This window comes from Oxyura jamaicensis, chromosome 2, assembly GCF_011077185.1.
Source record: "Oxyura jamaicensis isolate SHBP4307 breed ruddy duck chromosome 2, BPBGC_Ojam_1.0, whole genome shotgun sequence".
Taxonomy (NCBI): Eukaryota; Metazoa; Chordata; class Aves; order Anseriformes; family Anatidae; genus Oxyura; species Oxyura jamaicensis.
In genome coordinates, this window is record NC_048894.1 from 136872211 (window position 1) to 136899761 (window position 27551).

Consider the following 27551-nt stretch of genomic DNA (forward strand, 5'->3'; position numbering starts at 1 on the left):
TCTGAATGTTTACACTTTATATGCCACATAATAAATTAAGGGAGGAATGACCCACTGTAAAGATTTCTTAATAGCTTGTTTCAATAGTTGTAATCTTGAAATAAAATTACCATGAAATTGGTATATATTTTTATTTTTGTAGATTGTTTTCAGCCCTCTTTTCATTGTAAGGAGCCATCTTCCAGACCCTATTATCATACATTTAGAAAAAAGAAGTCTGGGATTGAATGAAACACAGGTGGTTCCAGGGAAAGGACAAGAGAAAGCACTACAAAATATAGAACCTGATCTTACTCACCACCTGACATTTCAAGCCAGGTATAATATTCACTTTCTTTTTAAATGGTTCATTTGTATAGAAAAGAAAACAATTACACTTTAACTTCTGTTGCAATATTTCTAAGGGTACAGTATTTTGCAGAGGAGATGTAACAGAACTACCAAATGTGGTCTGAAATTATATGATAGGAAAATTAAATTTAGCATCACTATTCTAAGTATGTTGGCATTTGTTTGCTTAAACCATGCATGTTTTTGTGTTTTGAAAAATAAATTCCTAACTTCTCTTGAACTGTTCTTTGAGAATATTCTTCAGTTCCTAGGGTCTCAGACACAAAAGGTCATGACAGTATCATAACAAATTCATGCCAGTAGATGCTCAGTAACTTATTAAACATCATAGCTTGATTCATCCACATTATCTTGAGAATGTTTCTGTTGCAGAATATGCTTGGAAAGCTTCATTAAAGAAAATGTTAATGCTACCAGATCTTGTTCTGTAAGTGACTGAAGCTGTTTTCAATGACAGGGAGGAAGATGATCCATCAGAGTGTGCAGTCCCTATCTCAACCACACTTATTAAACAGATAGCAACTAAATCCCATCCAGGTGGCAATGTCAACCAGATCCTCTCCGAGTTTTATGGCACTGCTAATCCACGCCAGCCTGCATGGCCATATAATAGGAAGGATTCAGACAGGTAATTCTTTGCTAAACCTTCTTCATTGTTGTTGCATTGCTTTCTCACATTAAAAATGGTCTTTTAAAAGATACAATTGGTAGTTGAAATAAAGCATCTAGCAAGCTGACTAACTTTGCCATCCATATCATTAAGCACAAAGGTATCATTTACTGCTAAATAACTCCCTCAATCACAGATTGTTGGAGGCTGGGAGAATGTACTTGCAGAGCAATAGAATATGCCAGCTGTCTTTTCACAGAGTTTTTTAGACATCTGTTACTGACCAATGTCAGAGTCATTGCTGTAAGGATAGTAGGCTGGATGGATCTTTGGTCTGACCCATTTCTAGGTTACTCTCTTCGTCTTCATGAAACTGATTGATACCTGTTTTTCCTATAAAACTTTGTTAATGAAATTTCAAGCAAATGACTTAATAGTGCAAGTCAAGAGCTAATGTTTTGAGTCTTGAGCAAAGGTAAACTTTCCTTACTTCAGGTAAGGATTGTCAAGACCCCTAATGAACCTTGCATGCACTCACGTCAATAGGTCAACCTATGTCCTTTGCAGAGTTACGTCAACTGAGAATATGTCATAGCTTGAATTGGATTTTTTGTTAATTAAAACTAATCTCAGTGATCTCAGATTTGTTGTATATGGTCTGGTAAAGCTATGTGTACTAATGAGAGTTGTTGACACCATGTACATTTTGTTTTTCACTCTATACTGTAAGTTTCATAAAAGTTCAAGCTTAATGCATTTTATTTTTTATTAGATTAATCCAAATGTATTTTTAAGCAACAGTATTTTCTGAACTAGGTACAGTTTTGATCAGTTTGGAAATTTTATTGTCGTGCTTCCAGTCTTCTGTAGCCACCCCACCATCCCCAGAAAAGCACCCCAGAAATACTATTTATAACATTTTCTTTGTTACCAAAAGCTTTGCATGGTGCATGTTTGTGTAGTCAACTTTTGTGAAATTAAGTTCAAGAAAACTATATGGGATCAACATTGAATATGTTTTCAGTAATTATATGATTCCTGTATGTAAGCTGCAGAATCGGTTGCAGGCAGGAAAAACTTTAGGTTAGCCTAGGGGCTACCCTTGATTACACTGAGAAGATTGCATCAGCCCAAGGATTAAAGAAATGAAACTATATTTTTGTGAATACTTTTTTTTTACTGCAGCTGTAGAGGCTGTGTATTCAGCAGCTGTGTTTCAGCACAGAAACAGGGGAGAAGGAGTTTCACAAAGAAAAATAAAATTGAAATTTGATTTTATGACTACAGAAGTCACAGGTTTCATTCTGGAAGACAGCAGTAATTCTATTTCTAAGGCATTTCTTTAATTGATCAAATTTAGGCTGAGCTTGTGCAGTTTAAAATATGTCTTTATAGCCTATAAGCAGCTAGCTCTGTCTGAAACCATCTCAGTATGTTCCAGAATAAGGGACTGTTTTCTGTTTCAAAAAAGGTAAAGCCTTACAAATTATGAAAATGATTGCATGTCATTTGTAATCTTGAATTCGTAATTTATTCCTTGGACTTTATCATTTAGTTTATTTGTTTTTGAACAGCAATGAACAACTCTCCCAGTGGGACAGTCCAATGCGGGTAAAGCTGTCAGTGTGGAAACCATGTGTTAAAACTCTGCTGATAGAACTCCTGCCCTGGGCTTTGCTGATCAATCAGTCCAAGTGGGACCTCTGGCTGTTTGAAGGAGAGAAGATAATGCTTCAAGTACCTACTGGGAAAGTAATTATACCCCCCAACTTCGAGGTAACTCCCATTCAAGTTAAGAGGCATAGTTCTGCTTAATATTCTGGTTCTGAACTTGCTTATTAATGCAGATGATTCCCACCTTCCAGCCACTATGTTACTTGTAGAAATAGAAATAATAGAAATAGAAATAACAGAAATTTGCCATACTGACTAAGAGTGGGTCACAATGGCATACTTGATAGCAGTGGGGGAATCTTTGTAGCAAGATAGGGTGAATTACAAATGGGGACGGTTCTTTAGGATGCCTGACATCTTGAAATTAGAGTTTTGTCTAATGGATCTTCTCACATACCTTAGCTTCGTCATGCATTTTTTTTTTTTTATTACAACCCTAGTATTGTTTATTTTTGAAGGGGATTAAAATAATTTAACAGAAAAATTTGTCAATTCCAAGTTGGACAATTTGATACTTCCTGTTTATATTGCTGTCCTTCTTTTTCCCCATGAATGTGTGTTAATAAACAAAAGGTCTGCCTATTAACACCTCAGTGTAGCCTAAAGTCTTGATTCCACTGTCTGGATCAGTCCCTTATGCACCCTGTGGTTTCATCTATCCTTGTACAGTGTAGAAAGAATCAGAGGGAGAAAGGCAGGAAATGAGATTGGCCGCATACTGGAAACTATATTTAACTGTAGGAGAGATGTATCGAATTATCAACAAGTGATAACTGGTCATTTTTCACTTACAGGAAGCTTTTCAGCTTGGAATATACTGGGCAAATACTAATACTGTGCACAAATCAGTCGCAATCAAACTGGTCCATAATGTGACTTCCCCAAAATGGAAGGATGCTGAGAATGGGGAAGTGGTTACACTGGATGAAGAAGGTTTTGTTGAAGCTGAAATAAAACTTGGTGCTTTTCCAGGTCATCAAAAGGTTAGCAGAAAATCATATAACTTTAACAAAAAATCATACAGCAGATGAAAACAATCAAATGTGTGTAGCATAAAAACTCTTCCCTAATTATGTTAATACATGTCTAACATAACAAGAATATAAACTGTATATGAAGTATAATTTAAAGCATTAGATAGTCAGAAGCATTCTGTCCAGATCATCAAGATACAAGATTTCCTGGAAAAAGAATTAATGATTTCTCAATCTTGTTTGAAAAACATTGACAGATGCAACTTCAGAAGTATGTGATATGGCTCCAGTTAAAAAGTGCATGAATGTAGAAAGGATTTCCAGAGTTAAAAAGAAAATGGCAGTTCTGTCAGTGTATTTCAGTGTTTCATGCTTTTATGTGTGATCTAATCATCTTCATTATTGTTATCTTACAGTTGTGTCAATTCTGCATTTCTTCTATGGTTCAACAAGGTATACAAATTCTACAGATAGAAGACAAGACAACAATAATCAATGATACATCATATCAAATCTATTATCGGCCACAACTTTGTATTTCCAAACCATACTCAGGAGAAGAGGTAAAGTGCTGTGGATATTGATTTTGTTTGTCATGTACTTTACAGGAGCATTTATATTTGAATAGTCTTAACTGCATATATCAGAACTTGAACAGAAATCATTAGATGTAATTGTGTTATATTGCTTCAGTTTAAAATACAGAATCCTAGGCAAATTCAAGTGCAGTAATTAACTGTGATCAAAATCTGTGCAAAGCAGGAGATTCTTGCACGTTGCAGAATTAGTTCTGCCTGTTCTCCATCTGTTCAAACACTAATGGCCATTTCTGTAAAATAGGCAGCATAATCCGTAGTAGCTGTTGAACTTGTTCTGAGAATTTTTACTGAGTTTGCGTGTAAAAGAGGTATATTGGCCTGGCAGGCTGAAAAGTTTTTGTTATCCTTTTGGGAAGATTCCAGTTATCTGAACAAAGCTGCAGAACTAGAGACGTGCCCAAAGTTTATGTATTTCAGTGAACTGCATCAAATCGTGAATATCAGTTTTCTAATAATCTCACAGTATATTTAAGAACTAGCTTACAGGAACCAAAATGTATGCATGGTCAATATATTTTAATCAACCATTTATATATATTTATTGAAGATTACATTTATTGTAAAATATGTGGAAAAAATTCTCAGAGTCAAACTTGCTAAAGGATTTGGCAGATATACATATTTTTAAAGTTCCCTATTTCTGTATTGTTTTACTTCTGCATTAGTTTTCTTTACATCAGTATCTAAATTTGTGCATTGTGCATTTTGTGGTAGTCTTATGGGGAATTTAAGGGGAATTGGAAGAATGCTGAGGCTAAAATCCATTACTAGTTTTATATCTATCAATGGATTTTCTTCTCACAGTTATTTTACAGTGATGTAACTGTTGCTTTTGGTAGAGTTATTTTGTGCAACTGAGAGTGGGCTGTAGATAAATGTGCTCAGTTAACTGCTTAAGTATAACTGAAGACAGATTTTGGCCAAATATCTTTTAATGCATTAGACTCAGTGCAACTTATAGTTAGTTGTGGCCAATTGGCTACCTAAAACTGTTCTGTGCAACATCAGCATGTATAAAAGTCCCGTTATGAGCCAGCATGTCCCCCTGCTACCATCTCTTTTCTTTCCAGGAATTCCACTCACCAGACAGCACTGTGTTCAGCGTCAGTCCGGCTGGGGCACCACCCACTGAAACACTGACTTCTGTGCCGTGCTGGGACCTGATGTCGGATGCCAGTCCGTTAACTTCAGGGACACCTCCTACTCAAAAACGCATGCTGCTGAGTTTCAGTCCAGGTGGCTGTGCTGGCATTTCTGAGTTCTGGAGCCTACCAGCTGTGATTAAACAGGAGTTTCCAAGACAGAGCGTGGCAGTGCCCATAGGGGTTCGTAGTGAAAGTGGATTTTGTACCAGGTACAGTTTGCTGAACATAGACACTGAACAGTCATGAATAGTGAACTTTCCATGTTGTTATAAAGCCTCAGCTAATAACAGATCATAAGAGTTTACCTCAAAAGTCAGATTAACACGTGCCTCCCATATGTAAAGGCAAGTCTTACTTTAATTTAAAAATTGTTATCTTTTGATGGTTTTGCTGTTTTTATTATAAATGGTTTAATGTTTTGGTCATGTACAAGTTGTATGATTTTTATGATGTATGGGCTGCTATTTATCTATGCATACAAAGTAGGAGAATGGAAAGTTTATGCTCAAGATTATGGTCTTTTCTATTTTTTTTTTGGTAACAATTTAAAACTTGAGGGACGATGTGTAGAAATACAATACAAAAATGTAGTTTTGGTTTACAGAAGGTAAAAATACAGTTTAGTAAGCATAATAAGAGAAAAACAGGAAAAGTGATACAGGGGAGAAACTATTTTAAGACTGTAACAGGGAGAGATTTCCAAGTTTTAAAGCTTGAAATATTTAAATATGTATTCTGCTTCCAAACAAATGCATCCAGTTATTTAAAAATAAAAGTCCTATTATGTATCAGACCATAGAATCATAGCATAGAATAGATTGGGTTGGAAGGGACCTTAACGTCCATCTAACTCTTACCCCGCTGCCATGGGCAGGGATACCACCCACTAGATCAGGTTGCCCAGGGCCCCCTTCAACTTGTCCTTGAACACTTCCAGGGAAGGGGCATCCATCCCTGGTTGGATGGAGCAGGTTGCTTCTATGGGCAACCTGTTCCAGTGCCTCACCTCCCTCTGAGTGAAGAATTTCCTCCTGGCATCTAATCTAAATCTCCCCTCTTTTAGTTTAAACCATTCTCCTTTGTCCTATCAGTATCTGGCCATATAAAAAGTCAATCTGCATCTTTTTTATAAACCCCCTTTAAGTACTGAAGAGCTGCACTGAGATTTCCCCAGAGCCTTCTCTTCTCCAGGCTGAACATCCAAAGCTCTCTCAGCATTTCTTCACAGGAGAGGTGCTCCAGCCTCAGAGCATCTTTGTGGCCCTCCTGTGGATCCACTCTTAACAGACCAACATCTTTCTTGTGCTGGGGGTCCCAGACCTGCATGCAGCACTTCAAATGGGGCTTCACAAGGGCAGAGTAGAGAGGGACAATCTCCTCCCTGAACCTGCTGGCCACTCCTCTGTTCATGCAGCTCTGTACAGTGGGCCTTCTGGGCTGCAAGCGTTCATTTCTGATTCATGTCAAGCTTTTTGTCCACTGTAACCCCCAAATCCTTCTCCACAGGGCTGCTCTCATTGAGTTCTTCTCCCAGCCTGTGTTCATGTCTGGGTTTGCCCTGACCCAGATGCAGCTCCTTGCACATGGCATTGTTGAACCTCATTAGGTTCATGTGGGCCCGCTTCTCAAGTTTGTTCAGGTCCCTTTGGAAGGCATCCCTTCCTTCTGTTGTATCAACTGCACCACTCAGCTTGGTGTCATCTGCAAACTTGCTGAGGGTGCACTCAATCCCACTGTCTCTGTCATTGATGAAGATATGAAACATCACTAGTCTCAAGATGGGCCCCTGAGGGACACCATTTGTCACCAGCCTCCACCTGGACAAAGAGCCATTGGCAACAACTGTCTGGCTGCAGCCACCCAGTTAATTCATTATCTACCCTTCAAATCCATGTCTCTCCAATTTAGAGATAAGGATGTTGTGTGGGACTGTGTCAAAGGCCATACAGAAGTCCAGGTGGGTGACATTGGTTGGTCTTACCTTGTTGACTGATGCACCAGATAGGTCAGGCACAATTTTCCCTTGGTGAATCTTGATCACATTCTTGTCTTACCTTGACATTACTTCCAGGAGGATCTGTTCCATGATCGTCCCAGGCACAGAGGTGAGGCTCACCACTCTGTAGTTCTCCAGGTCTTCCTTTTTATCCTTTTTTTTTAAAATGGGAGTGATGTTTCCATTGTTCCACTCACCAGGGACTTCCCCTGACTGCCAGGACTTTTCAAATGTGATGGAAAGTGGCTTGGCAACTACATCAGCCAGTTCCCTCAGGACCCTAGGATGCATGACATCCGGCCCCATAGACTTGTACTTGTTTAGTTTCATCAGGTGGTCTCGAACCTGCTCTTTGCTTACAGTGGGAAGGACTTCACTCCCTCAGGCCCTGCCTAGAGGTTCAGGAACCTGAGAGATGTAGGAAGCCTGATGGTCAGTGAAGACTGAGGCAAAGAAGTTGTTGAGTACCTAAGCCTTCTACATGTCTGTTGTTACCAGTTCACCCCCCTCATCAGAGAGGGTACACTCACATTGGCCTTTCTTCTCTGACCAATGTACCTATAGAATTCCTTCTTGTTATTCTTGCCAAGTTCAGTTCCATCTGTGCTTTGGCTTTCCTGATCCCATCCCTACACATCTTTGCTCTTCCCAGGCCACATGGCTTTCACTGCCATTTGCTTCTTACATCTCAATGCCCAGTTTTAATTCTCAGATATGATATATAAATCTATGCATGCTTTTATTGGTATAAATAAGAAAAAATCTGCTCAAATTAGAAAAGCTATATCAGTATAAATTATCATCCATCTAATCTTTCTCTTGCCTGAAATATTTGGTATCATTCAATCCCTAATACGGTTCCTCTGCAGAATCTGAGAGACTGTGGATGCTAAAGATTCCCACACAGACTTCAATTTAAAAAAAAAATGTGAAGAACAAGGAAAGAATTCCTAGTAATTATGAGACAGCTATAGAGGATCTTAAATTTTGAGAGTGTTTGGATTTTAAAATCACCAAGAGGTGACATTTTTTTAGAAATAGCCAATAAATTTGCACATGCAAAAAAGAATTTGTGTTTATACTACTTTATATTCAAGTAGCTAATGAGTAGTATACAATTAATTCATTTTCATTTTGAAAATTTATGTGGTGATGATCTGTAACATCAACGTTTGAAAGGGCAATAGCATTGTGGATCATTCCAGGGGAGTAGTCAGTTACAGATTTATGTATTTGTTAAAAATATCTTTCATGAGTATCACAGAAGTATGCGTGCAAATTCTTCTGGAAAATTTTAAAGATTTATGTTAAAAATTTGGGCTTACAATCTCATGTTTTTAATTTAATATAAATCTCTGCTGGCGAGGGCTCTCATCTTGCAAACACACATGCTCCATTTAACTCATGAGTAGTCTCTATGAAATGATTTTTTTCTCTACTGTTATGCTTAATGGTATTTCCACATGGTCTTCCATTTAAATGTAATGCTTAGTGAAGACAGGTACTTGCCTAAATGCATAAGTAGTGGTCGCATTGGAACACGATCATAAAGAATCTTATAGATGCTAGTTGTTAATGTTTTTATTTGTCCAGAGTAATAATTTCAAGTTCAACAACAATAAGAAAAACGTATATCCAAATCATCTTCTTCTGTTTTAGAGCTATAACGTTGACTTACCAAGAGCATCTTGGTGTGACATACCTAACACTTACAGAAGATCCAAGTCCTCGTATAATTATCCACAACAGGTGCTCCATTTCATTGCTTGTACAGGAGAACTTCAAAGGTATGTAGTATGCAGTAATCAGAAATAATGTGTTGTTGTAGTATGAATAGTTTTACTGTATTTCCAATACAAAGATGGAATTCACTATGTGTTCTCATTAAAAAAAAAAAAAAGGTTGATGCTTACATGAAGGTCTATCTTAAAGAGAGAGACTCTGGAACATACCGAAGCCTGGAAGCTATTGAAACTAACCATGAGGTCAGGAGTACAGACTTGCAAGGCTCCAGGTTTTTGGGTCTCAGTGGTTCCATCTGTCAAGGTGACTTGGTAGTAGGAAACTATTATATGGTGAAATTCTGTTGACATCAGTTCGATCCCATGGAACATGTAAATCTACTCAGATTGGCAAATGTAACTAAAACAAAACATATTTTCAAAATTCAAGCTACAGTATGTTAATATAAAGATCAGTAGAAAAGAATTTATGTAGAACTTAATAAAATAAAGAGAAGAAGAAGAAAAAAAAATACATACAGGTCAAACCAATAGAAAGGTAATATCTTTATTTATTAGTAATATTTCAGGCAGTATATTTTAGAAACTTAGTTTTTGTAATCATAGGTGGGTTTTTAAATGGAAGAAGGGTTGGTCTAGATGATCTTAGAGGTCTTTTCCAACCTAAATGAGTCCGATTCTATGATTCTGGTCTGATTTTCATTTAATACAGGTTTTAGAGACACCTAATCTTACATATTTTATAAAATTGCAGATACACCAAAGTTTGAAGTTTATTGTAGAAAGATTCCAGCTGAATGTTCAGTTCATCATGAACTTTACCATCAAGTCTCCAGCTATCCAGACTGCAAAACAAGAGATTTGTTACCCAGCATTCTTCTGAAAGTGATGTCTTCTGACAAATTAGTAAATGAATGGAGTGATGTTGTGGACATCAACAATCAAGGAACTCAAGTAAATCTATAAACTATTTCCTAATTCACAGCATAAATCTGTCTTTTTGACCTGCATTGTTCCTCTACAAAGTGCATATTCCTTCTGTTGGCCTTGTTGGTTTTTTTTTGTTTGTTTGTTTGTTTTGTTTTTGTTTTGTTTTGTTTTGTTTTGTTTTTGTTTTAATTTAAGTCTTGGGAGCTCTCCTTCCAAAGGCCCTTCCTGTGGAATTTGTAGAATATGGCTTACCCATATCAGTGGCTGATTTTAAACATAGATTGAAAATACTTCCTAGAGCTGAAGTTTTTCACTTAATTTTGGGCAATGTGGCAAGGCCGAGGCATTCCCTGGAAAAATCAGTCCTGAAAATTTCTGGTCCCTAGAAGCAAAGAATCACACAAGATCCAGGAAAATCCTTCCATTTGGTAACTTCATTATCCCAGGTTTTTTATCTTTACATCTTGTAGGAATCATCACTGTCATTCTCCCTCTGTGTCTTCACAGAAGCTAAGCATGTCTTTATAAAAAAAAAAAAAAAAAATCCTTCTGTTATTTTTCTCCTGTTTTGAGGTAAATGAAAACTTCCTTGACTGGAGTAATTCTTTTTGATGGGAATTTTTTCCATCTTTGAAGTCATTAGTTTACATGGAATCAACATAAACTGCTTGGCTCTTTGAAAGAAATACTAGTTTCAGATGTTTTCCCTGGGGACCAATCACAAAATGCTCTTGATTATTGAGTGTTATGTTATATAGCAAGTAGTTCGGTTTCATTCAGCAAGCCAGTCAAGCAATGCGAGGTTTCAAATTTCAGTCATTAATGTTATGCCAGACCAGGGTTCTTTATAAGTATCTGGCTCCTAGAAGGAATTAGATGCTAAGACAACATTTGGGGATCATTGTCTACTTGAAGAACTCTCCAAATAAAAACTGTAGCCTTCTGTTATTGAAGTTTTAGGGTTTACATGTAGAGAGTTTCCCCAGGATTTCTCAGTCAGTCTTTTAGAAAACTATAAATACAAATAAATAATAAATATGCTAATAGCTGTAGATTTGACTTCACATACAACTTGGTTGAGATTGTGAAATAACTGGAACTTTAGATAATCTTACGTAATTTGTGCTCTTTCTGTCTCACCTCAGATAGATACTTCTTATTCACTATTCCCTTAGAATTTGTTACTAATATGTAGAAGAAAATGTTATTAATTTACTAAAACTTAAGGTATTTATCTCTGCTGTCCATCATCAGAATTATCTGTGATTAGAATTAAAATGACCAGTCTTTAAGATCCATGACAGTTTACAGAATAATGAGATTGCACTGAAAAATCAGTAACTGTCCTTTTTTCACCAATTCCGTAATGCAGGATTGAAAATAACTTTCAGATAAGCAAAGGATTAAAGTTAACATAGCTAAATTAAATTCTTTTACACGTGATTCTCAGACAAATTCTCAAAATTCTTAGAATATGTAATTTGATGAATGAAACTTAATTATCTATACAGTGTTATTATGTACAGGTAACAGTTTAAGCTAGAATCGGTTTAAGCGCTGATCCTACTGGATTTCCAAGTGCTTTTCCTTCTGGTGACTTGTTAACAGCAGTAAAAACTGTTCAAGACAAACACTATTTATTTCACCTGTGTTAGCCCATTATCTCTGTGATATTCCCTGAGTTTACATTCCTTTAAATGATAGTTTCTGTCATTACAGTCTAGTAAATAATTGTGTTGATAGTTGGACTACAAGAAAAGAAAATCCAGCTTGTACTAATGAGAACTGCTGTGAGTCTTCTAGACCTAAAAAGACCTTAAATTTGTATATTTGGGGAAACAAAACTTACATGGAAATACCACACAATTAAGCTCCAAAAACAATGTCATGTTTTAAACAAGACTGTTTAATCCTAAAGGCAACTTGTTCAGAATGAACATTTGCACATCTGTACAAGCAAGACACAAGCCTGTTGTCAAGTTTCCATTTTCCTGACTTTTTAGACCTTTTAAACTTTCCAATGGACTCTTGCCATTTCTTTGTGACAGCATCTTGCTTGTGAAGGTGTTCACGCAAAACCAGCGTAGATGGCCTAAAAATTTGCTCAGTGTTGTTTTTAAGCAAGTTGTCATGAATCTACAACATTATTTATTTTTAACATTAGTTTTTATAATTTTGCTGTCATGTGTTTTGCATCGTGCTAACCAGCTCTAACCAGCTCTGAGCTACAGCATAGCAGCATAATGTTAACTTAGGGTTTGTTTCCTAGAGGAGAAGGTAGGATTTTGCAGAGCTCCAGGAATATGCCTTTCTCTTTAGTCCAAAATCACAAATTAAATTTTTCTCTTTACTCTTTACTAGCATAATTTCCCCCCAGCAGCATATCTTGCTTATTCCCAGAAGAGAAGTTTCTCATTAAAATGCATTCAGTTAAAGGATGAGGTGCAAATTTCATCTAGCTGTACAGCTAAAATATTTTAAATATCAGAACTATTATTTTCTGAACTATTGAAATCTGTTTCTTTTTTTTTTCCTGAACAGTATTATGATATGAGTAAAAGATCTCAACCAGAAGGCATTAATAGTATTAATTCAAATTTCAACAGATTAAAAATAAGATTTTCAGTAGCATTCTGTATGTGTTTACCTCTCTCCACTAGATTGTGTTCTTAACTGGCTTTGGCTATGTTTATGTGGACATCGCCCATCAGTGTGGAACAATAATTATAACCTTGGCTCCAGAGGGAAGAGCGGGACCCATCGAGATCAACCTCAACAGGTACATAAAAAATATAAAATATGGTAAAAGCATATCTGACTAGTCCCAAGAAGTCAGGCTGCTTACCAAGTGTTAACTAGCTTATGGACTTTGTCTTAACTGTTTGTTTTGTTTAATACTGCTGCATGTTCCGTGGCATATATTTAGACCACATGTTATGTTTTGTATATCACAGTTAGACAATCTAACATCAAAAGTCTTGTTGCTTTAGGGTAAACACTGTATGTCTGATACAAAAAGAAGTCCTGAGTTGTTCATTAAAAAAAGCATTTTCAATCATAATTAATTTTGAGTGTGTTCATAAGTTTAAAATGTATTTACCCAGATCCTGCCATCCTTTGTCATACAAGCTCCCACTAAAATTGATGGGAAGCTTGCTGTATAAGGACTGTAGAAAAAGTCTTACACCCAGTAAGTAACTGGACCTGATTATAACATTGTTCCTTAGAAGACTTTCCCTACTTCCACCACACACCACACACAGCCTGGTGCTCAATGCCATTCAATTGTGATTATAGCACTACCTATTTCTAACATGCAGAACGCCTGGCCTCCAGCAATGGTGTTACAATTAGAGTGGAATGTCTTGTACTGTTTTTATTTGAGCTATAATTAAGTATTAATCCCTCAGAAATTGGTCATCAGCAGTACTTAATAGCCCACTTGCTAGTTAAACTTGGCAAAGAGCAGTTAACACTGGAGGGGGGGAAGCCCTCAATGCCATCGTTATAAAAATGCTATGGTGGTTTAGTTGGAGCACACTTTGCTTCGATAAAGTGAAATGGATTATCCATAATAGTAGCCTTCAGTAGTGGCTCCAAGAAAATACTGTACAGCTGAGGCTGTAGTTGAATTATTAGAAAATGTTATTTGTTTTCCACTTTAATATTTGGCTATACTGCCAATCTGATAGGGGATTACCGTGTATATAGGGAATTCCTGTCAAAACTATCCTGTTGATAAGAAATAAAGAGAAACCTGGCATAGATCTGTAATATTTCACTTCTTAGAAAATCTCCTGGGTGGTACCCACTGTGGTGATCAAGGCTGCCAGATCCCATTAATAGAACTTGCACAATGAGTTCCCCATGTATTAAAGAGAACATCTCTCCTGATAGCTTTCTGAGAAAGCAAGATGCTAGCTGAACTCAAAGTATGTAAAGTAACAAACTTTTTTTCCCTCCTGTCTAGAAGTCACGAACGGAGCCTGTCCTTGAAAATGTTTATCAGTCAGTTAAGTCTTGCTGTGTTTGATGATATTACAAATCACAAGGTGTCATCTGAACTTCTGCGTCTCACAGCAGACAACGTTTTCCTCCACATGGCCCCAGCAACCAGCTACCTGACACCCCTGTCGCAGGAGCTCCAGCAAGACACTGGGGAAGGCCTCCCACTGTTTTATAGTCTCCAAGTGTATTGTGAAGACTTGCAACTGGACAATCAGTTGTACAGCAAATCCAATTTCCATTTTGCAGTCCTGCTGTGCCAAGGAGAGAAAAATGAGACCATGCAGTGGTCCAGAGTGAACAACCTCATTGTTTCTAACAAAGATTTGGAAAACTATAAGGAAAACTGCTTTATAAAACTCTGCATTGCTTTTTCTGAGGAAGAGAATTTCATGTTTCATGTGAATGACCTCAGCTTTGAGCTCAAACCAGCTAGGCTTTATGTGGAAGACACCTTTGTTTACTACATTAAGACTTTATTTGATACATACCTTCCAGAAAACAAAGCTGCTTGGCAGTCCATTAATATTTCAGATACTACCCAGATACTGCCTGAACAAGTGAGAGAGCATGCAAGAGCTTTAGTCAAGCCAGTGAAGTTAAGAAAATTAACAATACAACCTGTTAATCTGCTCGTCAGTATTCATGCTTCGTTAAAACTGTATATAGCCTCAGATCACACTCCTCTCTCCTTCTCTGTGTTTGAGCGAGGACCCATCTTCACCACTGCCAGGCAGCTCGTCCATGCCTTGGCTATGCATTATGCTGCTGGAGCACTTTTCAGAGCAGGTCAGTACTTTTTCTTAACCTGTAATATTTTTATTAGGTACCAGGAATCTGTAATTTTTTCTCAGGCTGAGTAATCTAGATGTTAACCATACAATTATTGCTTTCCTCAGACACTGTTTAATAATGATACAATATTTTGAGACATATTTCAGGTCCTGCCATATGACAGAAGGGAAATAAAATGGCCGAGCAGACACCAGTGAAGATTTGTAAAGCTGTGCTAAACATTAGCCAGCCGCCTGAAGGCTTTACTAAACCCTGAACACAGCATAAAAATATATTCTAGCTGGCTTAGGTTTTGTCATTTTATATTATAGTGCTAGACTGAATCAACCCACATTCCTCACATAAACTCCCCAAAACTACATTTAATCAAATTATTCAGCATGTTGCTCTGCATTCAGAAGTAAATTATAGCCCTGAATGTTGTTTTGTTGTTAAAACTCCTTTTGGCTGCAGTTTATGATTAGGAATCTGTCTTTCTTCATAGAGCCTTCATGCTAAACTGGCACACAGATGTTTGCTGTCCTTTGATCCAAGAACTATGAAGTTTGCTGTTACTAACTTTTTCCCAGATAGAATCAATAGTGAGCAATTAGTCTGTAGGTTTAGCAGGTACATTCTGTTTCCTGTAAATGTTAATTTATATTTATAAATATAAATTTATAAATAATGAGATAGTTTAGTGTGCAAATTATCTTAGCATACAACATAATTTTTACCTGAAAAAGGAGGAAGCCCCTCCACGATCACACACAAGTAACATACTCCACACTGAAACGTAGGTTTTATTTTCCTGCATATTGATTTTCTGAAAACCTGATTCTTCCATTTGTGCTGCAAGCATAGCTGTGACCAGTTTTCTGTGCATGATTGCCCAAATTGCACACATACATTTCAGGTATTTATAAATAGAAATAGTGAGTTCCTGATCAGGTATTTCACTGTGCATGTATCTGACTTGCATAGCTGATTATGGCAACTGTGTGTACAGTTGGGCACCATAACATTGTGCATGGATTCATTATTTTCATATGTAGTTGCTTGCAAAATTTGCAGGTTTTGCTTTTTGCTACTTGTTTGCATTTATTTTATAGTCAAACCCCACAGTACAAAAGGGAAGATCTGTTTTCTTGCTAATTAAGAGTGAAACTATGGCCAGTTGTGGTCCCCAGTGTGAATTTGCCTCCCCACAACTGGATGGGAGTGGTGCTACAAGTGGTGATAGACTGCAGCAGGAAATTGGGGTTATATTGGCTTTTCATCTGTAACATCCCAGGTGAAGCACATATGCTAGTTACAGATTCCTGAGCCTGATATTGGTCTTTCCTCCTGTGCTACTCTTGCAGAGCGCAGCAGTACAGAGGCCACCCCTTACTTTGGGCTCATAACATAGCTGAAATCAAACAAATGTAAATAGTAAGAAATAAGGTTTGCTTCAGTGGAACTTCTCATGAGAAAAGCACATAACCTTATATTTAGTTATTAATTATATCACTATTAGAACATTAAAACTAACGTGTATTTTTGAAAGGGGTTACCACTATTAAAATGGTGATTTTTTTTATACAAGTGTTTGCCTGGGCAGACAAAGCAACTGCTTTATTTCAAAGAGTTTGTGACACCTGTCAAAAGTCTGTTTCAACAAGGTTAAAAAGGAGGGAAAAATTGTGTAGAAACCTTTATATGGTTTGCAAGCCCTGAATCCTTTCCTCACTGTCAGGTGGGTTACAGTTCTTGTACTGGACTCTCGTGGAAGTGCTACATTTAAACCATGTTAGTCTTCTCCAAGATGAGGGGGCGTTTGACCCCATTCTCCTCACATGCCCCATGCATAAATCATTGTAGCATCAGTATACGGTATTCCCATACAGCTGTTCCTGCGCTCCCTATGGTTTTACCCCTAACTGTGTGCAAGACCATTGCCACCCTGTGGAGGGCACGGGATTTGCCCCAAAGCCTCCTCATGGGGTTGTATCAGGCTGCCTGCCCCATGTGCTGCAGAGCGGCAGCCAGACTCCATGTCTGGTAAGCAATGAATGAGGCTGGAGAGCTCTTGTCAAATATGCTGATTAGCCTTGCTTGTCTCAAATTAGCAAAATTTGCAATGGAAATCTCCCATCCTTTTCTAATTATGTTGGCTTCTATTTAAAAGTTAGCAAAAAATCTATTTTAAAATATTATTAGCATCATCCAGACCTAGCCCTGTAGTTGCCTACAAAGGAAATGCAGTGACTTTTTGCTAATATAGCCATAATTATTTCATATTAGTGGATATAATTACAAAGCATACTTTGGGATATGGTAGACTAACATGGTACTGTATTTTTGCAAAGCAGCAGAGACTTTGTGAATTGGGGATTACTCCTGATGTAACATTTTTCTATTCCAACTTAGTCCCACACCTTCTTCAGGTCTGTTTGTCCATGCTGGCAGCAGGAAGCCATAAGTTTTGCTCTCAGTGTTGACCAGGGAGGGTCACCCTCACTGCAGGTCGCACATCCTCACGGTGTACCGCTTCCAGAGCTTCCCTAGCTGGGGCCAGGCTTTAACAACCCATCCCCAGCATACCAGGCAGCCCCTCTCAGCTTCACTTCTGGTTTTATTCTGATTTTCTTGCCTGAAAGCACTGGCTGGCCAAGCAGGTGTGTGGAGCTGGAGCCTCTTTTGTCCCGGCCTAGCCGTGCCTGCTCGAGGTGTTGTAGGGCAGCAGGGCATTGCCCCGCTGTGTCCCACAGCCTGGGGCCGTCACCTCACACCGTCCTGTCACCGCCTCCAGCGAGATTGTCGGATGTCAGGCACCTCCATCTGGCCTGCCTCAGCCAGAGGGACAGTGCTGTGACAGTGACACCTCAGGGAACAAAGCAACTGCTTCAGGAATGCCAAGAAGATTTAAAAAAAAAAAAAAAAGAATACGGCTGTTTGTAAGGGATTATTCCAATACTATTGATCAGAAAAAGCAGAAGGAGCATCTTTTCCATCTGCACATGCCTCCCCACCCCTCCAGCTTTTCATCACTTCACACAGTGGCAAGTATAATTTGTTACAAATATGACACTGAGGGAGTAGCAGGCCCAGCCTGGAGCGCTGGCTTCCTCTGGGTCCCCAGCAGGAGCGGGCTGCCAGTGGGACACTCCTCTCCCGGGCCGCCACGGCGGGGCTGAAGCGCTCGTGGCCGCTCTGCTCGTTGAGCTGCCAGTAGTGCTTGTTTTTTGTTTTCCTACTCGATCCCACCCTCTCCCTTATGTCCAGTGCGATTCCCTCTTTTTTATACTGCATGTACTGGAGCTCTCAACCTGCCAGAGCTGAAATGTGGGACAGATTCAACAAGAATAATAGATTTTCCGGGAGCTTAGAATGATAGTATGAGATTAATTCATTTCATATGAGTAACATTTTCTCTTCTGTTCAGTTTCATGATTCAGCCTTCCACAGGAGTGACTGGGAGGGGTTACTAGAAAACAAGAACAGCATCTGGATAGCAGGAGTTTGCGGTGACGAGATGGGAATGAGGAGGGCAACACAGATCAAGGGCCCTCGGCGGGAGAGCAGGAGGCAAATCAGTCCATCTTTCAGTCTTCTGTCCCTGTCGTGCCTTGTGGTGATCTGACAGCGCTAGCTGAAATTCACGACACTGAGGCTCAAAGACCAGGCAGTTCCCATTTAATGTTTATTGCCATTTCTGAATCACTCTCTCTGGACCGCCAAAAAAAAAAAAAAAAAAAAAGTCATGCAGCACTATTTCCCTAATAAATCTGCTGCCAACCACCCTGAAAAAGACAAGACCTGCAAACAGCTTTCCAGCAAGGCTCGCAGAAATTGCTGTGTGCTTGGCCATCCTGCAAGCTGCTGGCAACCCTGCATTTATATAGGAAACTAGATCCGCAGATACCTCTCATGGGATATGCATAGGGAATACTCCCCTATGAGTAACCTAATCAGCATGTAGATGTCATTGGTGTTTACACAACTGTACTGAGAAAAAGACATTTGTCTGGCTTTCACTACACTCTGAAAGAAAATGATCAGCTTAGAAGGGTTCGGGTGGATTTAAAATAACTTCTTAAGCACTTGTCAAAAATCTGCATCCCCTTTCCTAACACTCCATCAAGCAATTGACCTCCACACTCCCGTAAAGCAGTACATTGTATCAGTATAAACTTGCTGTCACAATTCTATCACATAAGGATGTGAAATCACAACGTTGCCTTATAGCATATAAAACCGGCCAAGCGATCTGAACTTTCAGTACTGCTCCTCCGTAGCTGTGAGAATCCAGCATCCACCTCCCTAACACACTTTTAGCAGAAATACGGGAAGCTCCTGGAAGGAAGTCATTCTAAAGCTATTTGTGAGTTTGCCAAAAGGATTTCTTTGATTTACGAAGTATGAAAGATTGCCATTTCTGAATTCATAGTGGATGAGTTATTTCCCGTGTTTTGCTCAAAGGAAGTTCATAATGCGATGAATTCTAGTGTGAAAAAAAGAATTAAGGAATAGCCTTTTCACAACTGCTGCTTCTGCAGTTTTTGCAGCCGTAACATTTGTCTCGTTTCTCCATACAGGCTGGGTTGTTGGATCTTTGGAAATCCTCGGAAGCCCAGCTAGCCTGGTGAGAAGCATAGGAAACGGCATAGCTGATTTCTTTAGGCTCCCCTATGAAGGGCTGACCAGAGGCCCAGGAGCATTTGTCAGTGGAGTTTCCAGAGGAACATCATCATTTGTAAAACATATTTCCAAAGGTAGATCTTTCACTTTGTCGCTCCTGCTGCTGCTTTGTTGTCGTGCATTGTTAAAGGATGCGTTAAAAGTTCTAAACGATATTGCTTGCAGGTTTGTTTGGCTTGCTAGGCTGCAGCAAAATGCTGGGAGGGTAACAAAGCTCATATATAACATCTTATGTATTAAACAGATCACTGCTTAACTACAGCGTGTAAGAATGTTTCAGAAACTTCAGAATTTTAAACCTCCCATTGGGAAATCCAGCTTGGCTCAGCCAGTATTTCATGTGATAACTTCAGAAATATTAAAGGTGTTCTGTACTTCTGCTAACCATCAGAAATCCTACACTCTGTTGCCTCATCATATTTATTATTTCTTTTGAAAAAAAAGTAGATACAGTTGTCATAACTGTGTAAGTATGCAGATAGGTTTTGACAGAAGGGCAGAGCTGGATTTCAAACACAAGCAGCTTTTGTTTTGCGAAGTCTGTATAAACAGTGCCATCGCGTGGCTTCAGCCGGCCGGCAGAGACAGCAGCTCGGCAGCTGCAGCTGCTTGCTGGTGATTCAGACTCAGGAGACATCCTTGCGGGCTCATTCTGTAAATATTTGTTTACCTTTCCATCGCCCGCTCGCCGTTTAGGTTAGATTTACAGAAGTTTGGGACCTAGGGAAGGATGTTCGGATGAGTTGCTTTTCCCACTGGCTGGGCAAACCTGGTGAAGGCTAATGTAAAAGGCATGATGTGGACCGTAAAAGCAGTGTGGTGATGCTTAACAAATAGTAAAGAATGTTACACATGGGCAACTTTTCAATTGACTTGCTGTTCTGCTTGTAAGCACAGTATTTCAGTGAGGCATAGAACAACTCCATGTTTTAAATTAAAGCATTTTGATCCGGACCCAAATGTATATCTCCATGTATTTAGGTACACTGACGTCAATTACCAATCTGGCAACAAGTCTTGCTCGGAATATGGATAGGCTGTCGCTGGATGAGGAACATTACAACAGACAGGAAGAATGGAGAAGGCAGCTTCCAGAGAGTCTGGGAGAAGGACTGAGACAAGGGCTCTCTCGTTTAGGCATTAGCCTTCTAGGTAATGTACTATTAAATATCAACTCGAGCGATAATTCTGTTTTCTAATCTGCTCATCAACCTTTTCTACATGTGAGTTATAATTGCAAAGTCTGTTCTTTTGTTTTGGTTTGGTTTTGGTTTTTGTGAAATAGTCGCACAGGATGTATATGAAATACCATTTGTTTTTTGGCGAGGTTTAGTGACTTCTGTGTGTGTTTTTTTTGCTGATAAAATAATTGCAGATATGGAACAAGTTTGCACTCTTTTTGTGAAATATTTTCATTGGTACATGGTGTAAATCTCAGAAGAAAAGAATATTCTGCATTTGACAGGGTTACTTGTATCTAAGTCAGCACAAAGACGTCATCACACTGGTGTTTACTTCCAACGAGTTATAGGAATGCCTTCTGAAACTGATTGTTTTTGATGCACTGTAGATATCGGAGATTCTTGGTTTTGTTTGAAAACCAGTTGAACTTCGTGCAGATGTTAAGTAATCTGATGAGGAATTCTGCTTTTCCAAAGAGACCCAGATCATCCTGATTCAGTGTAATTATATTAATCAAGCATCCAAGTGGTTTTGTTAGAAGTGAAGATTACCCTCACCATTTCAAAATAGTACCTAAAAAACTGAAAACTAACCCATACTGGAAAAATCTCTGAAAGAAGTTTTGCCGTAAGGGGGTGGATTTTCAAGGTTACTTCTATTTGTCACACAGCAAAAGAATGCAGAACTGTATTGTTTGGCACAGTTCCTTAGTGCATATTAAAGAGTATGAATCCCTTAGAGATCAAAGTGACCAAATGCAGTCCAGTGCAAAAGGTTAGAAGAGCTGAAGCTTGAAAGGATTCGTCCTCTTTCCTAATCTTCAGTAGTGTACACAACTCCTAAATTTGCAACCGCAGCCCTGAAAGCCCCAAAGAGGAAGTGGTAAAAATGTTACAAGTTTGGGTTAAGTTACTGGAAATTATTTTAAGCAATAACATTAGATGATGTGAAGTACTGTCATTTGATAATGCCTGTAAACTGGAAAGTGAGTGTCCTGGGAGAAATGTGCATAAAGGAGAAATTTCATATATTAGTAGCTACTACCCCAATAGTAAGCTGTTACTGGTATTGCAAATCAAAGGCAGCTCAGAGAAGGTTTTATTTTTCCTTCTTGTTTTATTGGACTAAGGGCAGTCAGGTTGAGTAACTGGATGAAAGATTATACTTTTAGAAGCACTGTGTCAGCCTGGTGTATGTGAGCTGGTGAAATGGTTTGGTTATCTTGGCTCAGCTATTAATAAGGAAGATAGCGTCGTTGCTGTCCCCTTCACCAACACTGGAGCCCTTCAGAGCTAAAAGCATCAGCCAGAACTACAGAGCAAAACTTTGTGGCTTTGGCTGTTGCTATGTAAAGTTTCTGCTATTCAGGGAAGCCAGGAACTTGTAAGATGCGTTCACAAATATGCTGTGCTAGTATAATACGTCCCAGTACACAATGCTTTGGTTGTCTGCAGGAGGACGCCCGAGTTTAGAAAAACAACATTTAGAATTTCAGTACCACTGATTTTCCTAAGAAATTAAACTTCATATTAGAAATGTCGAATTTCACATTAGCATTTAAAGAGAGCTCCTTTGCAAGTTGTAATCCTCTCCTTACTCCTGCTGTTATTATTTAGAGAGTTCTCACTTCTAAATACCTCTACTCTCAGCATGGCAGACAGCTAAGTATTCAGATAAATAACCAAGGTTATGTGTAACTGGAACTGGCAATTATGGTACCTGTCACTAAGGGAAGAATGAGAAATATTTCAATGAATTTATATTAGGCATAATTTCTAATTTAAACTTGATTTTAAAAAGAATATTTTCTATGTGTACACAGCAGCACTCACATAAATTGCATCGAGATCTGAACCATGAATAGACCTACATTTCAATTTTTACAAATGCATTACAGAGCTGTTTCTGTCCTGACCATTTAGTCTAATGAACACTGTGCCTTCCCCAAAAAACAATCACTGAAGGGAGCTACTGCTGTGCTGCTCTTTTTCACCAGCATGTTCAGAGTAAACATGAAAGTGCTTACTGAAAAAATACCTCCAGGTTCTTCCTACGTAACGAAACAAAACGGAGCTGCTGTGTTATTTTCCTTCGCAAGCATGAAGAGTTCAGATGAGTACAGGGATGCAGAGAACAAGACCCTTTGAAGCCATAATTTCTATGACGTTGTAATTGTAAAATTGAGAAGTGTAAGAAAGATTTATAGGATAGTCAAAGCACTATCGTGTTTGTAAAAAGCCATCTGACTCGTGCAAGCAGCTTAAAGAATTCCAAACGCAGATTTCATGCCTAGGCACAGGCATTTAAGAGTACTCAGTTCACCGATACATTGTGGTATCTACACAGAAAGAAGAGCTGCTTTTCTGAAAATTTGGCTCATCGTGACCCCAATTCAGGAAAGCTCTTAAGCGTGCGCTTAAGAGCTTTGCTGAATCAGGTCCAAAATTATGTACTCTTGTCTCCTCCTCAGTGCAAGTTGTTCCCCATGGTACATTCTTAAGTGCTTTGTCCTGTCTCGTTTTAAATGACTCAAGCACTGTCAGGGTGTTGTTTGATTTGATTGTTATCTTTGGCAGGCTATCATCTTCTTTTCTAGTTTGGGGGAGACTCCTGGGTCATTTTAGTCACATTTGTACGTGAAAAAGCAAAAGCTTATAATAGTTATTTTTGTTTTGTGTTGTTTTAATTTGATCAGATGAAAATGCAGTGAAATTGTACTTAAAATGTTTAGATGACAGGCACTCCCCACCGAGGGATCATCTTTTGTATTTTGCTTGACAGGGTCAAGCGTAAAATAGTAAGTATAAAAGAGTATTGAAACTATAGGCGTCGCTTTCAACTGCTGAGCCTTGTGAAAAGTACCATATTGAAGTAGCTCCCGTTAGGAAGTCAGTCGTTTCTGAATAACTGAAAAGCAGACAAATATTAGAAAAAACATCTTTCACAATGTCAGAAGTGCTACCAAAAGCTACTTGCTTTTTAGGGAAATGAATTAATAGCAATACTGAGTGACAATGTAATTGTGCTGGTAGAGAAGCCTGGACTGCAGTAGTTCAGATTTCTATTATTACGGGTTGTCGTTGTTATTGTTGTTCTGACTGTGCAAGGATCACTGAGTCAGGGCTGCTTTAAGTTTGCCTGCCTACAGTCCTGAAGGTCTTGCTATTCCGCGCGCTAATTGTACAAATAAATTAATGCAAGCCAACAGGTGCTCTTTTATTTTAGCAGTGTTTTCATGTGGTGTTTGCTGTAAGGAGACTAGGCTCCAGCTGTATTTTCAGTATAAAACATTTGTGGCAACACAGAAAGACAACAGCGAAAAGAAAAGGAACAGAAACAGTTTCAGTTTTGCTAGCTTCCAGCCCCATGACAAAGCATGGCCAGTTTCTCCTGGTGGGGGATTGGGAATATTTTCCAATTATGTCTTGGTCCAAAAGAGTTTGTTGCAAGCAAACCACGCTTTGCTAAATTCTGTAAGCCATGCTTTTGCTACGTTCACCAAATACTATCAATCTGAGCAGGAACCAGAGTCGCTGCCAGTAATCAAATTCTTCTTGAAGTAATACAGTGATATACTTCTGGACTATCTGAATTTTGTAGTTATCAAAGTATCTTTTTTATGCTTACTGAGCAACATGTATTAACTAGAGTGCACCCCAGCTGATGTTTAGCAGATGTTACGGTGTTGCTGGAACTTCTTTGGTCCAGTAATGGAAGAATATGTTTTTGTTTTGTTGCTTTGGTGTTTAATTTTATTGAGGTTTTCTTTATACATGCATAATGTGTGTGTACATATGTGGACATGCATATAAAATTGAATGCCTAGGGTAAGGAAGGAAAGAAAAATGGGGAACTGTTTCTTGAAAAGAAAAGAGAAAATAAAAGAATAGGAAAAAAAAAAAAGAAAGAAAAAGTAAAAAGAAAAGAAAAGAAAAGAAAAGAAAAGAAAAGAAAAGAAAAGAAAAGAAAAGAAAAGAAAAAGAGACATTACAGAGAAGGGATGGGGACAATGGTAGGATGCCATAGCTATCTCTAGGCTGTGAGGGTACGACTGGGAAGGGAGGAACCACTACATGTACCTCATGTTCTGCCTTCCTGACACCTGACAGAAGACTAGGGGGAGAGACCTTCTGTAGTAAATCCATACAGTATGGTGCTTCTTCCACTGACTTTACATTAGAAAGAAAGAAGCCACATGATTACCATGGGATATCTGCTTTGCACAGTCTCTGGTGCAAGGAGATGCAGTGAACCTCACATGTGTCACTATCATCTCACTGCTATTGGGTTTTGAGGTTGCTCAGTCTTTGACCGTTTTTTTAAATTATTTTTTTCCCTCTGCTCATACGTGATGTGTACGGGGAAGCAGCTGCACAGATCTGGCTTCCCTATGCAAGGGTGTTAGGATCAGCCACTCCTCAAATTAAAGGAGTACGGTTATAGTTTATTATGTGATTTGTGGGAGTGACCACACCAGGTGAATGAGTTACGTCAGTGAGCTGCAGTTCGAGATAAGAGACTACAAAGGGTGAGCGGAGCGGGAAGAGATCATTGGTTAAACTTTTTGCAGGTAGGAAGACACAACGTGCAAAAGGATTTGACATGTGAAAGGGTAGTGGCCTAACAAAGAAATGCAGAGCATGCATAAAATGGCAGAATAACAGAAAGTGTGGAAGTACTAAACAACCGGCTAATTAAGCTATATATTATTTTGGGTACTTTATAAATAATCTTATATAACACAGTCACAGCAGTTTCCATTCTGTTTCCTTGTCCTCTGGGCCTAATTCCAGCTAAGAAGTGCCTGGAGCATACCACAGGTCCTTGGAGTAGGCTCTTATTTATTATTACCTTATAACATTGCTCAAGTGTATTGCAGTAAATAATTTACTAGTGCAAGGACTTAGGTGGATTACATTTAATAAGGCAATAACTTCTGTTCTGAAAGCACAGTTGCTGTGGATGACCTCGATAGATAGGGTGAAGGAGGTCACAGGGTAATGTAATACTGTAACTTAGCAGAACACCAAGTATTGTTTTATGCCTTCAAATGCATCCCAATCGTACAAACAAAAAGACTGAACAAACAATCCCAATTGTGTAATGTGGTGCTGCGTATTATTTTAGTCAAGCAGCAGGAGCAGCTGTAAGTACCAATGAAACAGAATCGAATTGAAAATTGTATCATTTCCATGTCATAAAGTAAAGGAAGCTTCAAGACCTTTGTGTTGCAAAGAGTAAATGTTCAGCCGAACACTTGGCTTCAGCAAGTGATCTCAATAAAAACTGAGTATGACATTAAAGTAGACCAGTATTTTCTGAAGAAATGCTATACATTTATCAGCAAATTATATACATACAGCAGTTGGAAGCAGTATCTAAGAGGAGAGGGAGGCATTTATGGGGGATGCAAGTTACATGAATTGCTAATAGATAGTATCCCAAGGATCTGGGGAAATGTGCGCTTCTTCTCATCCTCGTCTTTCATTTGGACAGAACACCAGTGTACAAGTACAGTATTGGTTCTTGTTGTTTGAAGGCAGCAACTTCTCCGTTTATCCAGTAACAGTAACTAAAACCATCTGAAAACCGGTTAGTGGCGAGCTGACTAGCGTATGTCACGCTGGTAAACATGTGGGGCCAAATACCTCTGCCGTGATCGTCAGAAGCTGTGGAGGCATGCCTGGATTTGCTTCCACATACAAAGCGGTATCTTCAAAGATGTCTGTGCTGCAGTAAAAATGCCTGGTTACCAAGGTGACACTCAGTCCTGTCATTAAATAATTGTTTGGATATTTGCAGCAGAAGCTGCATACGAAGAGCTATCCGAGGAGCCTACAAAGCCTCTTTGCTTTCCACTGAGCAAAGGACTTTGGATAAGGCAAACCATTTTCTAACTGATGTCACTTTGTCCAACCGTTGTGTTCTTAGCAATTTCCAAATAGCTTATCTATCAAAATTACAATAAGTAGAGACATGTCTGTGGTTAAGTGGCTCGAGTAAACTCAAGATCAAAGAAACGTACCACCTCACATACCTGTTTACATTTAGGAAGATTTAAGTTGGAGTTCTCTGTTGATACTAAAAGCTGGGAAGGTCACTGTGTCACTTGTAAAAGTTTGACCCAGGCACATTAAAGTAAAATATGATCGTTTTCACAAAAAAGTAACAAAAAGTCTCAAAGTCTAATTCTGCTAATCTCAGTAATATATCAAAAGTTGCATTAGCTTATGAACATTTCTGGCAGTGGAAGAGGATATAAAAATGATCTATTGAACACAGGCAGTTTTTATTCTCATGAATTCTGTCTCAGGCTTACGTGAAAATCTCATTTCCATAACTAAGACTGGTGGACTTTATTCGAAGCCCAGCATTTTTAGCATTGCTACCCAGAATTAGCTACATTATACCAACTCAGCAGAAGCATTTAGAGAAAGTTGCTGGAGGATGAAAGCATACATTCAGGTGACCTGAATGTTTAAAAAAGTAAAATACATTTTAAAAATGAAGTAGGGTTTTAACTAAAACTGAAGGTATTGTTTAGCTACTGGGTTGCTTGCTAAATAGCTGTATAAGATGGGTGGCTTACCATCTGAAATTCAAGCAGCATTCAGATTTGTTCTTATTCTGGAATGTTAATCTTGACTAATTACTGGGCATTATTCTTTTTTTCAGGTGCAATTGCTGGGATAGTAGATCAGCCGATGCAGAACTTTCAGAGAGTGTCCGAGGGCCAGGCTTCAGCAGGACATAAAGCCAAGGGCGTTATCTCTGGTGTGGGCAAAGGAATCATGGGAGTCTTTACAAAGCCAATTGGAGGTGCGGCTGAACTTGTCTCCCAAACAGGTTACGGTGAGTTTCTCTGTTCCCAACATCTCTGTTTAAA

The 27551-nt window shown here is 38.7% G+C and overlaps 1 protein-coding gene across 8 annotated transcripts in view; it reads left to right on the forward strand.

The window, feature by feature from the left end:
* The window catches only part of VPS13B (vacuolar protein sorting 13 homolog B), a 468066-nt gene that overhangs the window by 428549 nt on the left and 11966 nt on the right, over nucleotides 1-27551 (forward strand). For all 8 annotated transcript variants that reach the window (XM_035319261.1, XM_035319264.1, XM_035319260.1 and 5 more), the window contains 13 exons: nucleotides 143-318; nucleotides 809-979; nucleotides 2536-2737; nucleotides 3430-3618; nucleotides 4026-4172; nucleotides 5279-5562; nucleotides 9009-9136; nucleotides 9846-10045; nucleotides 12682-12800; nucleotides 13992-14815; nucleotides 19381-19557; nucleotides 20465-20635; nucleotides 27341-27517. In XM_035319261.1, the coding sequence (XP_035175152.1) occupies nucleotides 143-318; nucleotides 809-979; nucleotides 2536-2737; nucleotides 3430-3618; nucleotides 4026-4172; nucleotides 5279-5562; nucleotides 9009-9136; nucleotides 9846-10045; nucleotides 12682-12800; nucleotides 13992-14815; nucleotides 19381-19557; nucleotides 20465-20635; nucleotides 27341-27517 (2965 nt within the window). The remainder of the gene's footprint in view (nucleotides 1-142; nucleotides 319-808; nucleotides 980-2535; nucleotides 2738-3429; nucleotides 3619-4025; nucleotides 4173-5278; nucleotides 5563-9008; nucleotides 9137-9845; nucleotides 10046-12681; nucleotides 12801-13991; nucleotides 14816-19380; nucleotides 19558-20464; nucleotides 20636-27340; nucleotides 27518-27551) is intronic.